Raw genomic sequence first — 19,337 nt, 5'->3', positions numbered from 1 at the left:
TTGGTTAGATGTACCCCAAGATATTTTATGCTGTTTTTGGCTATTGTGAATGGTGAAGCTTCTCTGATTTCCCTCTCTGCTTCCATATCCTTTGTGTATAAGAGGGCGACTGATTTTTTGGAGTTGATCTTGTATCCTGCCACATTACTAAAGCTGTTTATCAGCTGTAGGAGTTCTTTGGTGGAGTTTTTGGGGTCGCTTATGTACACTATCATATCATCTGCAAATAACGAAAGTTTAACTTCTTCCTTTCCAATTCGAATCCCCTTGATTCCATTATGTTGTCTTATTGCTATTGCTAGAACTTCAAGCACTATATTGAAGAGGTATGGGGAGAGTGGACAGCCTTGTCGTGTTCCTGAGTTAAGTGGGATGGCTTTGAGTTTCTCTCCATTTAATTTGATGTTAGCTGTCGGCTTGCTGTATATAGCTTTTATTATATTTAGGTATGACCCTTGTATCCCTAATCTCTCCAAGACTTTTAACATAAATGGATGTTGAATTTTGTCAAATGCTTTTTCAGCATCTAATGAAATGATCATATGGTTTTTTTTTCTTTCAGTTTATTTATATGCTGGATTACATTGATAGATTTTCGTATGTTGAACCAGCCCTGCATCTCAGGAATGAAGCCTACTTGATCATAATGGATAATTTTTCGGATGTGTTCTTGGATTCAATTTGCCAGTATTTTGTTGAGGATTTTTGCGTCGATACTCATGAGTGAGATTGGCCTGTAGTTCTCTTTCCTGGTTGAGTCTTTGAGTGGTTTTGGTATCAGAGTAATTGTGGCTTCATAAAAGGAGTTTGGTAATGACCCTTCTGTTTCTATCTTGTGGAATACATTAAGGAGTATAGGTATTAGATCTTCTTGGAAGATCTGGTAGAATTCCGCACTGAAACCATCTGGTCCTGGGCTTTTTTTGGTAGGGAGGTTTTTGATAACCTCTTCTAATTCTTCGCGACTAACAGGTCTATTTAGATTGTTCACCAGGTCCTGATTTAACTTTGGTATATGATATTTATCTAAAAAAGTATCCATTTCCTTTACATTTTCCAATTTTGTGGCATATAGGCTTTTGTAGTAAGATCTAATGATTCTCTGAATTTCCTCTGTGTCTGTGGTTATGTCCCCCTTTTCGTTTCTGATCTTATTAATTTGCAAATTCTCTCTCTGCCGTTTGATTAGCTTGGATAGTGGTTTGTCAATCTTGTTGATTTTCTCCAGGAACCAGCTTTTTGTTTCATTGATTTTTTGCATTGTTTTCTGTGTTTCTATTTTGTTGATTTCAGCCCTCATTTTGATTATTTCCAGTCTTCTACTCCTCCTAGGTGAGTCTGCTTCTTTTTTTTCTAGAGCTTTCAGGTGGGCTGTTAAGTCTCCAATGTGAGCTTTCTCTGTTTTCTTTAAGTGGGCACTTAGTGCTATGAACTTTCCTCTTAGGACTGCTTTCATAGTGTCCCATAAGTTTGAGTATGTTGTTTCTTTATTTTCATTGAATTCCAGGAAGACTTTAATTTCTTTCTTTATTTCTTCCTTAATCCAGCTAAGGTTCAATAGTTGACTGTTCAGTTTCCATGACTTTGTATGCTTTCTGGGGGTAGCATTATTGTTGAATTCTAACTTTAATCCATGGTGATCTGATAAGACACAGGTGGTTACTAATATTTTTTTGTAACTGTGGATGTTTGCTTTGTTACCGACTATGTGGTCGATTTTCGAGAAGGTTCCATGAGCTGCAGAGAAGAAGGTATATTCTTTCCTATTTGGATGGAATGTTCTATAGATGTCTGTTAAGTCCATTTGATTCATTACCTCCACTAATTCTCTTATTTCTCTGTTAGGTTCCTGTCTGATTGACCTGTCCATTGGTGAGAGAGGAGTGTTGAAGTCTCCTACTATTAGTGTGTGCGGTTTGATGGCTGCCTTGAATTTTAGCAATGTTTCTTTTATGTACGTGGGTGCTTTTATATTAGGGGCATAGATGTTCAGGATTGAGACTTCATCCTGATGAACTGTTCCTGTTATGAGTATAAAATGCCCCTCTCCATCTCTTCTGATTGATTTAAGTTTAAAGTCAACTTTGTTAGAGATTAGTATGGCCACACCTGCCTGTTTCTTAGGTCCATTTGCTTGATAGGCCTTTTCCCAGCCCTTTACTCTGAGTAGGTGCCTGTCTTTGTGGTTGAGGTGTGTTTCTTGTAAACAGCAGAATGTTGGATCCTGTTTTCTTATCCAATCTCTTAGCCTGTGCCTTTTTATAGGTGAGTTGAGTCCATTGACATTAAGTGATATTAATGACCAGTGGTTGTTAACTCCGGTCATTTTTTTTTAGTCGTAGAGTTTGTGTGTTTCCCTTCTTTGTTTTGTGTTGGTGAAGGGTCTCTAGATGTCTGAGTTATTGTGGTCATTGTTGGACTCCTTGGTTAGTGATTTTCCTTCAATTACTTTCTGTAAGGCTGGATTTGTGGCTGCGTATTGTTTAAATTTGTTTTTATCCTGGAAAATTTTATTTTCTCCATTTATAGTGAATGAAAGCTTGGCTGGGTATAGTAATCTGGGCTTGCACCCATTGTCTCTCAGTTTCTGCAGTACATCTATCCAGGACCTTCTGGCTTTCATGGCTTCCATGGAGAAGTCAGGTGTAAGTCTGATAGGTTTACCTTTATAAGTAATTTGGCCTTTTTCCTTTGCAGCTCTTAATATTCTTTCCTTATTCTGTATGCTTTGTGTTTTGATAATTATATGGTGAGGGGATGTTTTTTTTTGATCCAGCCTATTCGGTGTTCTGTATGCTTCTTGCGCCTTCATAGGAAAATCTTTCCTTAGGTTGGGAAAGTTTTCTTCTATAATTTTATTAAATAGATTTTCTGGACCATTGAGCTGCCCTTCTTCTCCTTCTTCTACTCCTATTATTCTTAGGTTTGGTCTTTTTATTGTGTCCCATATTTCCTGAATGTTTTGTGATGAGAGTTTGTTGGACTTGCTGTTTTCTTTGATCAGTGTGTTTATTTTCTCTATGGTATCTTCAGAATCCGAGAGTCTTTCTTCTATCTCTTGTATTCTGCTGGTTATGCTTGTTTCTGTAGTCTCTATTCGTTTACCTAGATTTTCCATGTCCAGACGGCCCTCTGTTTGTGTTTTCTTCTTTGCCTCCATTTCAGTTTTCAGGTCTTGAACTGTTTCCATTATCTGTTTGATTGTTTTTCCTTGGTTTTCTAGGGTATCATTCACTGATTTATTCAATTCTTCAAACTTTCTGTTATATTTCTCATCCATTTCTATAAGGGCGTTTTTTACATGCTGTTTAAGGGTGTCAATCACTTTCATGACGTCAATCTTTTCTCCTTCCTCTTGATTAAGGGGTTCTTGTCCTCCCGTTGTGAGGTCGCTTGTTTCTGGTAGCTTCATGTTGCTTTTCAGCTTGTTGGGCGAATTCTTGCCTTGACGTCGGCCCATCTCTTCTTCCAAATGCTCCCTATGGATCTTCTTTTACCAGATTAGGTCTCCTTGCCTACCAAACGCTGTCTCTCCCCAATGTTGGCTCTCCCAATGCTGGGTCTCCTGGCGCCGAAAGATCAGGCCTCCGTGCTGGTTGGGCAGCTTGCAGACAAAGCGCCTACCCCGCTTGGTGCAGGCAGGCCACAGAAACAAAGGAACTGCTGCCCGCCCGGGAGCCCCGGATACTCGGACCCAGCGCCCAGATAGGCTGTGCTGGGCGATGCCACGCGCCTAAAGAGGGCAGTGGGGGCGAAGTGGGGAGGGCTCTGGACGGAAGCTGGGTGGGCCAGGAAGAAAGAGGCAGCAGAGAGCCCAAGCAGGACAGGGGGCCAAGAAACCCCCGAGCTCCCCGTCCCAGGCTGGCGCCGTGGGCCAGAAACTCACCCCAATGCTGGGTCTCCTGGCGCCGAAAGATCAGGCCTCCGTGCTGGTTGGGCAGCTCGCAGACAAAGTGCCTACCCCGCTTGGTGCAGGCAGGCCACAGAAACAAAGGAACTGCTGCCCGCCTGGGAGCCCCGGGTACTCGGACCCAGCGCCCAGATAGGCTGCGCTGGGCGATGCCACGCGCCAAAAGAGGGCAGTGGGGGCGAAGTGGGGAGGGCTCTGGACGGAAGCTGGGTGGGCCAGGAAGAAAGAGGCAGCAGAGAGCCCAAGCAGGACAGGGGGCCAAGAAACCCCCGAGCTCCCCGTCCCAGGCTGGCGCCGTGGGCCAGAAACTCACCCCAATGCCTTTTTTTTCTTTTTCAAGACAGGGTTTCTCTGTATATTTGGAGCTGTCCTGGAACTAGCTCTTGTAGACCAGGCTGGCCTCGAACTCACAGAGATCTGCCCGCCTCTGCCTTCAGAGTGCTGGGATTGAAGGTGTCCACCACCACCTGCAGCATTTGTATTTTTATCGTCATTTTTTTAATGACAAAGAAAACCATCCGTCTTCCACACCATCTATCCCATCTAAAACGTCTGATGCAAACTGGACAAGTCATTTCGTCTGGATAATCACTGCTCCGCAGTAAATTCCTCTCTCAGCCTAGGAGACAATGGCAAAGGAATCTGATATTTGTCTGCCTTATTTCCTGCTTTGGGCAGTTCAATAAATCTTTCATAATGTCCCTGTAACAAATGGTGGTAGTGTGTGCCCATTTCCCTTTTGCTCCATCCAAACATGCCAACCAAGCTTCCTTTAGCCAGAAATGATTTCCCTTTGCCTGAGACCATTGCCAAGCTAGAGAGACTAAGGAATGAATATCACCCGGAATCGTTTCTCAGACAACGATCAGTGAGAAGCAGTAAATAGCCCAGCTCCCTCTGCCTTCCAGCAAGGCAATTCCAGAGCACTTTCTACCGTTTCCCAGAGCTGCCTGGCAGGTCTGAGCTCTCATCTTCCTCTCTTCTCTGTCTCCTGTCCACAGTTTCCATTGGTGCTTCTTGGCACTGCCTCCCAAATAAACCGTGTTTGCCTAAATCTTTGTCCAAGGACCTGCACCAGGGGTGGTCTCCAATGAAAACAAGTCTCTTGCTACTGGATTACAACAGAACTAAAACCCAAGTTTGTGCTGCCAAAGAGATGGTTCCTCCAGCAAAACACCTGCTGCACAAGTTTGAGGACCTGAGTTTTGACCCCTAGCACCCACATAAAATAGCTGGGCGTGGTAGCACCCAGTCCTGATCCACTCCAGTGCCGGGGCTGGGGGAGAAAGGCATATCCCTGAAGCTCCCTTGACAGCCCAGCTGAGTTGATCAACATCAGGTTTAGTGAGACAAACTGTCTCAAAACACCAAGAGGTAACAGATCAGAAAAGACACCTAACGTCAACCTCCAGCCTCTGTATATGTACCCATGCCATGTGTGCACACTGACACACAAACCTACATGGACACCACACACACAAACAACAACCACCACCCAAGTTTTGGGATGAGGTAAAACATGTACATGGTGTAGAATGATGTCCAGCACCCAAAAAGAGAGCACTAAATGGAAGCTATTGCTGCAATTGCTAACCCCTCCACCTTTAAATGGTTCGTGTGAAAGTAAGACCTCACCTGATGGCGTCTTCCACTTCACTTCTAGGAATGATGTCAGACACATTTTGGGGAGAAGTGACAAAGAAGTTGAAGGAGACTCTTGGTGTCAAATCACTCACCCGTATATCTTCCACCCTATGACAAAAAAAAAAGAAAGAAAGAAAGAAAGAAAAGAAACATGTTTTTTCTCGCCTAATGAGAGAACACAATAAAGAAAGGAAGTTGTCCCATCCCGTTCCCCCACCCCACCCCACCCCGCCATGGCAGAAAGGAGATGAGAGCGAGGCTCCTGGATGAGAAGGTACAGGGCAGGGCAGGGCAAGGGCAAACGGGGATGATATGGCCAAAAGAACTGTATACTTCCCAAAGCACATGAAATTAACTGCATAAAAGTTGTGAAACACCCACTCCACCCCCGTTGCACTGGGCATGGTGGTGCACATCTTTAATCCCAGCACTCTGGAGACAGAGGCAGGCGCGTCTCTGTGAGTTCAAGGCCAGCCTGGTCTACAGAGTGAGTTCCAGTATAGCCAGAGATACACAGAGAGATCCTGTCCCCAAAACCACAACAGACAAACAAAAAGTTGTAATACCAACTTTTGGTACTGCTTTTTCCTACTACCCCCAAACCCCAAATCTGTTCCATTCTTTTTCATGTCAATGAGAGCATCAAGAGAATCAAGAGTGAATCATTGGTGACCTTTGAGTGTGCGAAGCAGCACGGTGGACAGTGACATCTCAGTGTCACAGACAGCTACAGAGTGTTAATGCTCTCTAGCCTGGCCCCGCTTAGCAAACTGGGGGGTGGCATCACTGGACGAAGGCAAAAAGTTGGAATCACTACACCATGTAACAAGGCCAGGCTCTCAAAGCTACCAGAGTGGTGCTAACACCTAGGGCAGATCATGTGGCCATCTATGGTCCTTGAGTGACTACTTGACCTTCTCAAAATAAAAGGCAAAAGCCATGGGATGGCCCTGAGGCCCAAATGAACTTTCTTTGCTCCCTTTTACCCAGCTACCCAGCACAAACACTGCCCTGATCACATCACCAATAGGCCCTCTAGCAGATGCCCCTCCTCCCACAATGACCTTCTCTGTTCCGTTGGCAAGCAATGGATAGTGCTTCGTTGGACTTTGTGCCTTTGTCCCCTAGCTGAATTCTTTCTCCCATTGTCTGCACTGTTGGCTTTTCTGCTTCTTAACGTTAGTGATGTCCTCTCTAACCAACTTGGTAAAAGCTGAACTTTCCTAGTCCTGACCCTGGGCTTTCCGCCACAGCACAAAGTTACAAGTCCCTCTCCCCTGCGGTCTCTCTCCTGAAGAAGCTTACAGAAGGCAGAAATCAGAAATGTCTCCCCCCCCTTTTACTTCTAAGGATGGGGTGAGAGCGTATGGAGAGAAAGAGAGAGAAAGAGACAGAGAGAGACAGAGACAGAGGCACACAGAGAGAGATTTAAGAGCACCCCTTGTCATGCTATCTACAAGTTAAAGCACAAGCATTCTAAAAGGAAGTGACCCAAATTCCAAATGTGAAATAAATTTTTGAACTGTGCTTATGCAAGCAACCCTAGTTAAGTTCAGTGGCCCCCAAATGAATAAATAAACAAATAAATAAATAAAACAATAGTAAAAGAGGTACAAGAGTAGGAGAAGGAAGGATTCAGTGGGAGTCAGATGAGAGAACACAAAACACAGTACATACATTTATAAATTGTCAAAGAATTGAGCAAATACAGGTGTCAGCCAGTGGTAGTGCACACCTTTGATCCCAGCACTAGGGAGAAGGAAGGATTCAGTGGGAGTCAGATGAGAGAACACAAAACACAGTACATACATTTATAAAATTCTCAAAGAATTGAGCAAATACAGGTGTTGGCCAGTGGTAGTGCACACCTTTGATCCCAGCACTAGGGAGTCTGAGGCAGGAGGATCTCTGTGAGTTTCAGTGCAGCCCTGGTCTACTGGTGTATATGTGTTTATGTATATATGTGTATATATATTCTGTATATGTGTTTCTTTTATTGGTTAATAAAAAAGCTGCTTTCAGACAATGGCTTAACAGAATATAGCCAGGCTGGAAGATATATACATATATAGAGAGAAATATAGTCAGGCTGGAAGATATATACATATAGAGAGAGAGTAGGCAGAGTCAGAGAGACACCATAGAGCCTCCAAAGAGGAAAGACATGAGCTGTCAGTTGGAATCTTGCCAGTAGGCCATGAGACTCATGGTAAAATATAAAATAATGGAGATGCGTTAATTCCAGATGTAAGAACTAGCTAGCAATACACTTCAGTGATTGGCCAAGCAGTGATTTAAATAATATAGTTTCTGTGTGATTATTTCGGGAGTCTGGGCAGCCAGGAAACAAACAAGTAGCTTCCTCCCAACAGTCTACAAAGCAGATGTCAGGACAGCTAGAACTGTTACACAGAGAAAACCCATCTTGGGAAACACACACACAGGTACACAAATTAAGCATATCTCCTCAGACTCTAGAATAGGGGAAATTTTATTTATAGGACCTAGCAGATCAACTCACCCAAAAAGAACAGTCTGGTTTTTCTTTGCAAAATGCACTCTCATGGCATATGCAACAGATGCTCGGAACAGGTACATTTCGTTGTCGTTCCATTCATACTGCAAATTCAGAAGAAAGACAGCACTCAGTGGGGGGGAGCCAAGAGAGAGGGGAAACTGGGGACTCCTCGTCACTATTCCAAGGACCCTGGCCATCAAGTCTGTGCCCTCCAATGTGAGCACACATCAGCATTTGGTAGTGGGATGCTTCAAGGTGACTACTGACTCTACAAGAAGAGTTTCTGATTAGGCCATCTAAGATGAGACCCCCAAGAGTCTGTTTATCTACTAAACCCCCAGCTCCACCCTGGGAGCTAAGGAAACCCTCCCTGCTTCAGGAATCATGGCACCCACAGGCCATCTCACTTTGGTTTGATATGAATTGAAATAAGAACCCCAAGTATAGGTTTATAGATGGGAGACATCCCAACGCTGTGGGGTTTGCGTGGGCTATCCGTATGTTGTAGGCAGCTAAATCTAACATTTACTGTTTTGGTAAGTTCTCAGCTATTTGAACCATGCATGTAATGCCAGCATTAGGTAGGCAATTAAATCTAACATTTACTGTTTTGGTAAGTTCTCAGCTATTTGAACCATGCACTGTAATGCCAGCATTAGGGAGGTAGAAGCAAGAGAATCAGGACTTCAAGGCAAACTTTGGCTACAGAGCAACTTCAAGGCCAGCCTGGGCTACACGGGATCTCAAAAAAAAAAAGGCTTGGGGTTGTGTGCACAGCCTAGTAGAGGTGTCGGCACTCAATATTTCCTCCAGTAGGTGGAAGTAGAGATCAATGGATGACACGGGGATTTCATTTTCTTTTAGAGAAAAGCAAGACAAAAGCTCTCAAAAGGATTGTTTTCACCTAAGGATGGTTTTCCTCAGATATGTGAAGGATGGGGTTTATTTTTAATAGTAATAATGGTACGGTAATGTTCCTAATAATTTTCTGGCCAATACTTCCATAGTTTAAAACAGTTAAAAGGCAAATTCTGAAAACGATGCCTTAGCTCCAGTGGATGTGCACCACGAAATGGCTTGAACAGGGCAAACATTCTGGCCCTACTGCCCATGAGTTCTGAGTGGACATCTCACTCAGGGATTGGCTTCTGAACGTCACACCAGCAAGGTCTCGTGGAAAGGGAACATGGCCTCAAATGCCCAGACGAAAGATCTGCTGCCTCTCCTGACTTGCCAGGAGCACTTTCAATGTCTTAGGCCAGGGAGGAGCTAATCAAAGTGAAGAGAGATACTCTTGTGGGCCTGCAATGCCCTTTCAGACATAAGAGTGCGAAATCAGAGTGGAGAAGCGATGGGCTTGTGTTTGTACACTTGCTTTCTCAGCGCCTACTCTTTTCACTTCCAGGACAGAAAGGGGAGAACAGGAGGAGAGGAACTGGGAGGAGTAGAGGGAGGGGAAAGTGTAACCAGAATATGTCATATGAGAAAAGAACCGGTTTTCAATAAAAAGTAAAAATAATTGCTTTCTTTTGTTTTCATTTTTAATGCATGTATTATTTATAATGTGGTGTCTTATTTAGCAAAGTTATTTTTCAAGTCTTGGGAAATATTTAACTTCTCTGGATATGGGGAGGTAGAACCTGAATCTCTGGATCTCTACAGTGACCCAACACCTTTCTGGAGCACATTGGACTGTTTTATCTGATTGTCCCAGGTTGACTTCTAAACCTGCAAAGCTTTCAGGTTTCCGGGACACGCCCTGGCTGTTGATCCCCATCTATCTGAGACAACACGCCCTCTCCTCTTTGCTAATCAAAGCTATTACTGAGAAGAGGGTCATTTGGAAAGAGGAAAGGGAAGAGTGCAGGTGGGCGGGGAAGCCAGTAACTGAAGGGGTGAGTTCTCAGCAAAGGAAATTATGTAAATGTGGGAAACTCTCACAGCGAAACTCATTTTGTACAATAGCTAGATACTAATAAAATTGTCTTTGTAAAAAAGTTTGTACTTCCCAGAGCTGGATCAAGTGAGATGGGTGTTCAGGGGAGAGCAATAGCTAAAGGTTTCTATAAAATATTTTGTCATCCTAAACTGCATCTCCAAGTCAATGGTTCTCAACGTGGTTATACTTAGAACTTCTAGGAGATTTAAAAAGTCTTTACATTTTTAAAATGTATTTATTTTATGGGTATCAGTGTTTTGCCGGTACCATGTGTGTGCTGGCGCCTGGGGAGATCAAAATAGAACACAAAACCCTGCAACATGGTTGTGAGCCACCATGTGGGTACAGGCAACCAAATCCGGGTCCTCTGCGAAAGCCATGAGTATTCTTAGCCACCAAGCCATCACCCCAGCTCCGGATTGAAAATCTCTTAGTGAGGTTGGGTGTGGTGGTGCGGGACTTTAATCTCAGCACTCTTGAGGCTGTCTGGGAATTCAAAGTCAGTCTTGTCTGTAGTGAGTTCCAGGCCAGCTGTTACTGCATTGTTAGATCCTGACTCAAACAAAAGGAAACTCTTAATGCCCAAATCTTGGTGTCACACTCCAGAGCAATTAAGCCAGTGTCTTGCGAGGTGGAGCCCACACACATATTTTGAAGGCGCCCCACAAAATTCCAATGTTGAGCCAAGTTTGAGAATAGGAGTTTCCCAGTCGTTACTATGTATATAAACCAATGGAGGCCTTACAAATGTGGGTCCTGATTAAGTAGGTCCCGGGTGGGGCCCGAGATGCTACACTCTGACCAAGCTTCCAGATTGGAAGTTTTTGCTCATGAACTGACCATACTGTTAATAAAATAGAATGTAGATGATTAAGAAAACAAAACCTAAGAAAAGAAATAAGCCCTTAGCATAGAACCATGACCTTGCCCTTGAATACAAGTCATGGTGCCAAGAATCATTGGGAAGGTGAGTGCTTGCTAATTAAGGATCAGAACAGATGGTTCTGCACCGATCTTCAGAACACATTCAAGGCAACAAGTGAAAAGCAGACAATGTCTGTCCAGTAAGAGATGGGTTACAAAGGAAAGGAAGGGAGGGAGGGAGGGAGAGAAGGAGTCAGCTGAAGGTGAGACCTGGGGATTATAGTTTTAAGAGAACCATGTGGCCCCACTTCATGTACACCACACTGACACGGGATTTTAAGGGAAGAGACTGTTCTGAAGAAAACCGGAATCACCATTCAGAATACTCACTGCATCTTTCCCAAGAGCTGACTTTAGGCTTATCCTCACTTTAATGCTCTGGTCGGCATCTGATTAAAGAGAGATTTCAGGCAATTGGTTTACATGACAGACTGACCACACATTTATTTTCCCTTCCCAAGATCGCACTAAGGTGACAGCTATAGGCATCTATTAAGGTAAAGACACAGCTTTTACAGAATAAGAAATGATGAGAAACTGGTAACTGTGTTCTGAGAGGACCATAAGTCACTGCTTGATGTGGGTGTATACAAGGAAGGGATTGCAGGGCAGAGAGACAGAAAGAGGGAGGGAGGGAGGGAGGGAGAAAGAGAGAGAGAGAGACAGAGAGAGAGAGAGAGAGAGAGAGAGAGAGAGCGCTCTTGGGATTCCGATACAACAGAGGTGTGAAGAGAGGGGAAAATGATATTGAGGTTGTGGTTAAAGCCACTTTGGGGATGGCGTGGTTCTGTACACCAACATCACTTACTCAGCCAATTGGAACTTGTTCTCCAACAGAACAAGATATAAACCTGGAAAGAAGAGGTGCAACCCAGGAAACAGAATTCAACCTGGAGGAACCAGGCGATAACTCTGAAGGACGATTATGGTCCGTATTAAGATAGGAGGATGTGAGACTCCACGGGAAAATTTCAAGGGAGGAAAATGGAGCTGAGAATAATAGATAGATGGGACTAGTTGGTAATCAATCAATGTTCTGCTTGATGGTGAAGTATGCACTCCAAAAGCTGAGGTGATTTGAAACTCTGATACAAACAAGTCACTTAAGAAAGGAAACAGCCTGGTATGCTATTTGGCTGTGCAAGCGGCCAGACATAAATATTGATAACAGCTTCACTAAGAATCACGTTAAGTCTACCCAGAGGCAGTGAGAGAGTAGGTAGGAGCGGGTTCTATGGCTGACTGACAGTAAAACAGCAAAGCAAGCAAAGTTTGAAAGAAAGTAACTGTCAGAAACTCAGGGTCTAACCATGATGCAGATGACAGTGTTGGTCTCAGAAGAGTTAGGTTGGCCTGTTTGTTCTTATCAACTTGACATAGCTATAGTTATTTGAAAACAGTGTCTTCATCCTATTGGTTGTGAGGCATTTTTGTGACTAATAATTGATGTTTGAAGTCCCAGCACATCATGGACAATGCCACTTCTGGGCAGGTGATCCAGGGAAAAGCCAAACCGAGTCAAGCCATGGAGAGAGAGCAAGCTAGTAAGCAGTGTTCCTCCACAACCCCTCTCCAGTTTCAGCCTCCACATTGCTGTCTTGAGTTTCTGATGATGGAAAATCAGCTGTAAGCTGAGAGAAACCCTCCCCTCTCTAAGTTGCCTTTGGTCATGGTCCTCATAGCAACAGAAAGCAAACTAGGGCAAAGAGCACCGTCCAAGGGCAGTAGGAGAGTCTTATACTCTTATTGTGAACGTGAGACTGATAAGAACACCTGACAGAGTTTGTGACCCTGTCTCAAGAAGAGGGAAGACAGATTCAGCTGTGTCACAGCCCCTGCGAGGCTATAGAAAGGACGCTCAGCGAAGCAAACAAGGAACAATGCACAATGCATGCGCAGTCTGTGAACTCACATGGACTCCAGGCAGTGTTCCACCCCACAAAAGAATTCTTGTTCTGCTCCTTCAGCCAGACAAACAATGGCTCAAAGTAATTGAGCAGTGGTCTTACATCCATATTCCTTGTTCCCACCACATTTTCCAGTGCTCGGGTCCAGGGTTCGGATTTCCCGAGACGCAGCATATTGCTACAGGAAAAAAGACAGCGTGCGGATCATTTTGAAGCAGCTGGGCACACCTTCGCATCTACACTCTACTTTCTTTTCTTGGAATGAGCTGCATTTTCTTTGGGTGGATTAGAAAAATAAGGCATATTATCAGATGGATCTAAGACTCAGTTTCTCTTTCCTTCCAATTGCTCGAAAGAGAGCCCTGTGGTTATCACAGAGGGACCAAGAGGTGACCTATCCTGGCATCTCATAATCTAGGTTCCCTTCTCATTCCACATTAAACATTTATTTCATGGTTGGTTGGTTGGAGAAATTCTGAAGTCCCAATGTTTCTTGGGGGGGGCGAAGATGTGGGAGAAGGCAAATAAACTAAATTAAATCATAGACATGGCAACGAATAATACGGGGTGCTAAGAGATGCTCGACATTTTGAGGCAATTCTTACAGCAACTTCTGTCCAGCTTCAGTGGAATTTGAGATGTCACATTTGTGCAGTTGGCCATCATGTTTAGCTGCTTGACAAAGGGCTTCTTGAAACTGGAACTGATAAATGGTCCTTGTGTAGTATCTGTACAAGTGACAAAGGAACAAACAAAAAGAAGGCTCATGTTTTATTGCTGTCGCAGAGTCACAGATCTGGGTGGATACTGACATTCCTGGCCCAAGTAACCCCAGAGGTATCGCCTAAAAGTCTTCCTGTAGCAGGAGTCCAATGTGACCTCTTCACATGTACCAAATGTTATTTTCATTGCGTATGTTTGACGATAGAGCAGCGTGGCTACTCTGCCATGCGCTAGTGATATTTGAATTGCTGTCACAGACTTATAGCCCTTTCCTATAAAACGATGGCAAGCTGCTTCTTACACCAGGTAAGTTAAATTCACATTTTTACAAATATAGAAGGTGAGGCCCACACATGCCTGCATCCCGGCATTAGGGAAGGAGGATCATGAGTTCAAGGCCAGCCTGGGATGTGTAGTTAAGTCTCTGTCTCAAACAAAAGACAAAATAGACAACAGCAATTATAAAATACTTTTTTGATGTATAGTAAACTCTACTAGTGATGAGAAGATGAATTAAAAGTATTTTTCTGCTTCACCAAATGGTCCTGTTGTGCTTGGTTGTTTTTTTTTTGACTGTGTTTTATTGAGCTAAATATTTTTCTCCACTCCCCACCCTTTCTCCCCACTCCCCTTCTACCCTTTTGCATGATCCCCATGCTCCCAATTTACTCGGGAGATCTTGTCTTTTTCTACTTCCCATGTAAATTAGATCCAAGTATATGTCTCTTAGGGTTCTCTTTGCTGTCTAGGATCTCTGAGATTGTGAATTGTAGGCTGGTTTTTCTTTGCTTTATGTCTAGTTTTTGTTGTTGTTGTTTCTCAACTTGACACAAGCTAGAGTCATCTAAGAAGAAGGAACCTCAATTGAAAAAAATGCTTCCGTCAGACTGGCCTCGGGAGCCAATTTGTGGAGCATTTTCTAGATTAATGATTGATGTGGGGCGGCCTAGCCCACGGGAGGAGGTAGCACCCATGAGTAGATGGTCCTGTGAGTTACAAGAAGGCAAACCAAGGCAGCCATGAAGAGCAAGCCAGTAAGCAGTGTTCACCACAGTCTTGGCTTCAGTTCCTGCCTCCAGTTTCCTGCCTTGCTTAAGTTCCTGCCTTGACTTCCTTCAGTGATGGACTGCCAGTGGAACAAAGCCAAATCAACCCTTTCCTCTCCAAGTTGCTTTTAGTTATGGTGTTTATCCCAGCAATACAAAGCAAAATAGGACATTCCTTAACAATGCGGGGAAAGTCTCAGCTAAGTCCACTTAACCCAATAAAACATTAAGCTGCAGTACATTGAATTGAAACTCATCATCTACATTAAGCTTGCAGTAGGAGGTAGATAGAAAAGGCTTGTAATTGTCACTTCATTGAGCCTTTTATGCTTTTGTTATTAGCCTTGGCTATCCTTTAAAGAGCAGATGTTCAACAGAAAGGAGAAGACTGTCATTTACTGGATGAACGAGTAGTCATTAGACACGTGGAACAGAGCTGCAGGGTCACAGTATGTTTCGTCGTGAGGCAGAGGCTCCACCACACCGACGATCTCTCGCCTTCGGAAGAAAAGGGAAGCATGTGTCAGTTGGGGGTAGACCACCTTGAGAAGGGAGCTTGAGCTCAGAGCACTTTCACCTGGCTTTATATTTTTCACCAGTATTTATATTGAAACTGGTTGTCAATTGAAAGTTTTTTTAAAAAATGTAAAAACCAGAAAGTAAAGCCTCTTGTGTGTTTGCCTCCTGTTGCCTTAATTCAGCCAAAACTCACCATTGGAAAATAGCTATCTCCTTAAAACCCAGAGTTTAAAGAGTCCATAGAGAACACTGTATGGCTATAAATATGCAGTGGAAACCCTATCCATTCCTCTCAGGCACTGCACTTTCTGTGTTCCTGTCAGCAGTTTGTAAAACTGAAATCATTTTTTTTCAAAGCTAATTCAAATGTGTCCCCTCTGTGGAGCTTGCCACCCACTGGGCAATGCACTTAAACCCTTACGCTCCCTTAGACTCAGGGTCTTCTTTCAGTAATGCTTTATTCTCTTGCCTTTTACTAGTATATATTAGCTACATAAAATCCAGGTCCCCATGACATCTCACACATGCATGTAATATTCTTGATCATCCTCAATCCCTTATTATCACATTCTGCTCCCTTTCTCATTGGCCCCCCCTTCTCTACCTCTGAGTCCGCCTTCTACTTTCATACGTCATCTCTAGCGTTGTCTCTAATCTCTGCCACTTCTCTCCCTATGCTGTGATTTTTCACATGTAAACTTCTTACCACCAAGGCAAAAGCTGGAGTCTGAGGCTGGGTCTCAATTATCTCTATTGTTCTCGTGCTAAATACTATGCCCTAACACTAAGGAGAAACTGCACTTCTGATTGGCAAATGGCCAAATGAGCAATCAGTACTTTGGAGGTCTGATTCCAAGTTGGTTTAAAGTAAGTTAACAGGGATCCGAAAGTTAGCACAGTTGGGAAAAAGGGTAGAGAAGCCATATAGGCTTCATTTTTAGACATTATTTAAAAGGAATATAGTTTTGCCCTTTATTATTGCAATTTTTGCAGGCAACTTTGGTTCTTTGGGGACAACTTTGCTTATTCACAAACATTAGAAACTACCCTGATTAATTACATCCTTTTTTCTTCGTTTTTTTTTTTTTTTTTTTTTTTGGTTTTTGGTTTTTCAAGATAGGGTTTCTCTGTGTAGCCCTGGATCTCCTGGAACTCGCTCTGTAACTAGGCTGGCCTCAAACTCAGAGATCCACCTGCCTCTGCCTCCCAAGTGCTGGGATTAAAGGCGTGTGCTACCACTACCAGGCTTATTACACATTTCTTATCATACTACTCAAAAAAAAAAAAAAAACCCTTGAGACAATGTCCTGGGAAATGATTTGAGGAAACAGGAGCAAAGGAGTGAGAAAGGAAAACAGGACTCCTGCCCAAAGGGCGCGTTATCACGAATATCAGTTCTATAAGCAATGTGAACTGATTCCCACATGAAGAAGGACGCTACTCACCATAAGAGCTGTTCCACAAGAAAACAAGAGAGCTAAGGTATTTATCCACCAACCAGGCCATCTGGCATTAGTGTCCTAGCCCCCCTGCAATTTGTGGGTTCAGGTGACCTCAGAAAGCCTCCCCTTGGGCAATTGAAATAGAGATAGCACTGTGAGCAAAGCAAAATGCTCTCAAGGGAACAGTAAGCCCTTGAGGAAACGGGTTCGTGGACTGCAAAGTTGTTGACTTACTTCATCTCCCACCACTTCTGCATCCACTGCTCTTTGGGAATTTCTCCCTTAAAGACCATCCACCGCCACTTCTCTAGCATGTAAGTGAATGGCAGCGTCCCAACAATGGTCAGGGCTTGCTTGAGTAGGAAGTTTATTTCTGTTTCTGAAAGGAACATGGAAAAGGGCAAATATTAAGATGGAAGACGAAAGCAGAAATTTTGTAAGAGACTTTGTCTAATCTCAAGCTATTATTCCTCCTCAGGATAACTCTACTACAGGATGGCTACATGAGAAATATTGGCAGTGGACATATGTATAATGTGTATATATATATGTTTTTCTTCTCTGGTGATGGATTTAGAATAAAACCCCAGAAAAGAACAACTAAGTAAAAATTCACAAGTTAACTGATCCATACTTTTTTTTAACCACTTTTAATTGCCTCCTTCAAATATCCCCTTATCAGAGTTAAGTAGGGCAATTTCATCTATTTTTCTAGTCATACTGTTTATTCTTGAGAGCTCCATGTAGGCAGTGACTGTTAATGTCTCATTCAAGATTGTGTACCCAGTCCAGTGTCTGCTCTGTAATACCCTCTGTGAGTCCTTAGTAAACAAGCAAACGTTAAACAGATGTGGTGAAACCTTGGAAACTAGGGCGGGGAAATTTTTTAAAGAATATCGGGTTTTTTTGCACAACAGGTTGGCTATCTAAAGGACAATAACGTCTTGTGCTTTTTCAGGAAGAGCTCTATCAGCGGTAGAGTGATTGCCTAGCATGGGCGAGGCCCTCGAGTCCATTTCCAGCGCTGATGAAGCAAAAAGCAAGAGAAGCGAGAAAAAAAGATTGTCAAAAGTTCACCATCGGCCAATGATGTTTGTAGAGATAGAGACATTTGCTGTCGTGTAAATATCACATGAGCTATACACGTATCTTAACATCATGTTACTCCATTAACATGTACAACAGTTATGTTCTTGTATAGTAGTTAAAAATAAATTTAAGCCCAAAATATTTAATGGACATCTCTAGAAGGCATCCTCCACTGGATAATCGTAAGTACAATGTCCTTTAAGTGGACTGATTTCTTCCTTAGCAAGAATATTAACTGCCTATTACCCTACAGGGAAGTCGAGTTGGCCTCCAGCACAGCACAGAAGACCACTGCAGTGTAAGTGCAGGGGCTGTTACCTACTCTGTACATCACTGTATGTTTAGGGGGGGGGAAATGCCTCACACATGGTAGGTGCTCAATAAATTTCTTAAGAAAAATAAAGAGGCAGGCACAGTGACTCATGCCTAGAATCCATGAACTTGAGAGGCTGAGGTAGAAGGGACTGTTGTGAGTTCTAGGACATCCCTGGCTACAGAGGAAGACCCTGTCTACAAGCAACAAATCATTCGCAACCCCAAAAAGAAGAGAAGGACAAGATAAAGGAAAGGAGAAAAAGAATGAAGGAATCTATTGGTTTGACACCATTCACAAGGCCAGAACCAAGGAAAGGAGGATTTTTCAAGCCAGTGCTTTTACTGTGTGACATCAGAAGAAACACACTGATTTCACATCTTTGCCTATTTTCAAGGCAGACATAACAAACCATAAAACAAATCATTGTCTGTTCATTAGCATGAATTAGCTGTATTTTTAAGTCAGGAAGCAGGTATGGTTACCATAAATTGCTTTTCTCATGTTGCTTTCTTCATCAAAAAGCACCGCTACTGGTCTATAAACTACTGTACCTGGATTAATAGTGACTATTTCAGAAATGATGATGGCCTTCCCCTGGCTCCTATCAGGCCTTTGTCAGGTCACTAAGAGCCAGAGATCAAAGTCAAGTAAATTGTGCACACAAGGATGGGACTCCTGACCTTTACTCCCCTGAACCAAGGCTCAGCTCAAACCCTCGTGAAATGCAGTGAGATACAAACACACGGTCATGAACATCGGAGGGAAATTTGTTGGAAAATGTGGGTTCAGAGGGAAAGGAAAGGAATAAGAAAGGGAATGACGGAGGAGAGGAGCAAAGCACCCTTATGTGTATTCATACATGTAATTTGAAAAATAAAATAAATTACAGAACCTAAGAACTAGTAAAAAGAGAGGTGAAAAATTCATGAAAGAAATGAAAGTATTAGACTCTGTTTTTTCTTTTGCAAAAGCCACGGCAACCTCACTGAAAAATCTCGGTCTCCTGAAAAGTCATAGTGTTTCATCAAGTTCAAGCCTCCCAAATAGATAGACTGCCTGAGGTAAAGATGTTGAGAGATAGCATGGGCCTTCTGTTCACACCCCTTCTCTGTAAAACAGTCTCAGAATAACCTGTTCCCACTCAAACAGTCTGGGGAGTTGCCTATCTGTTTGTAACCTAAAATGACAGCCAACTATTTAAAAGCCAGACACTTGGACAAACCATCCAAGTTCTTCACGCTATTTCAGCATCTTCAAAAAGTCTACCAAGTTTCTATTAGATCATTCTTAGAATCCCAAGATCATCCATTCAGTTATCTCACTTAATTCCTTGCTTAAATATATGAAACCACAAGGTAGC

At 43.1% G+C, this 19,337-nt stretch overlaps 1 protein-coding gene across 1 annotated transcript in view; it reads right to left on the bottom strand.

Annotated features, from left to right (window-relative positions):
- Positions 1–19,337, bottom strand: part of Ace2 (angiotensin converting enzyme 2) — a 57,593-nt gene that overhangs the window by 7,177 nt on the left and 31,079 nt on the right. The window contains exons 10-16 of the mRNA XM_041639976.1: positions 16,807–16,951; positions 15,011–15,109; positions 13,448–13,570; positions 12,848–13,020; positions 11,266–11,324; positions 8,076–8,173; positions 5,546–5,662 (exon numbers count right to left, since the gene is read on the bottom strand). Of these exons, the coding sequence (XP_041495910.1) occupies positions 5,546–5,662; positions 8,076–8,173; positions 11,266–11,324; positions 12,848–13,020; positions 13,448–13,570; positions 15,011–15,109; positions 16,807–16,951 (814 nt within the window). The remainder of the gene's footprint in view (positions 1–5,545; positions 5,663–8,075; positions 8,174–11,265; positions 11,325–12,847; positions 13,021–13,447; positions 13,571–15,010; positions 15,110–16,806; positions 16,952–19,337) is intronic.

This window comes from Microtus oregoni, unplaced genomic scaffold, assembly GCF_018167655.1.
Source record: "Microtus oregoni isolate MIOR12 unplaced genomic scaffold, Mior012 000061F_ref0000440, whole genome shotgun sequence".
Lineage (NCBI taxonomy): Eukaryota > Metazoa > Chordata > Mammalia > Rodentia > Cricetidae > Microtus > Microtus oregoni.
The sequence above is the reverse complement of the archived record's forward strand: the minus strand, read 5'-3'. Positions and strand labels throughout refer to the sequence as shown.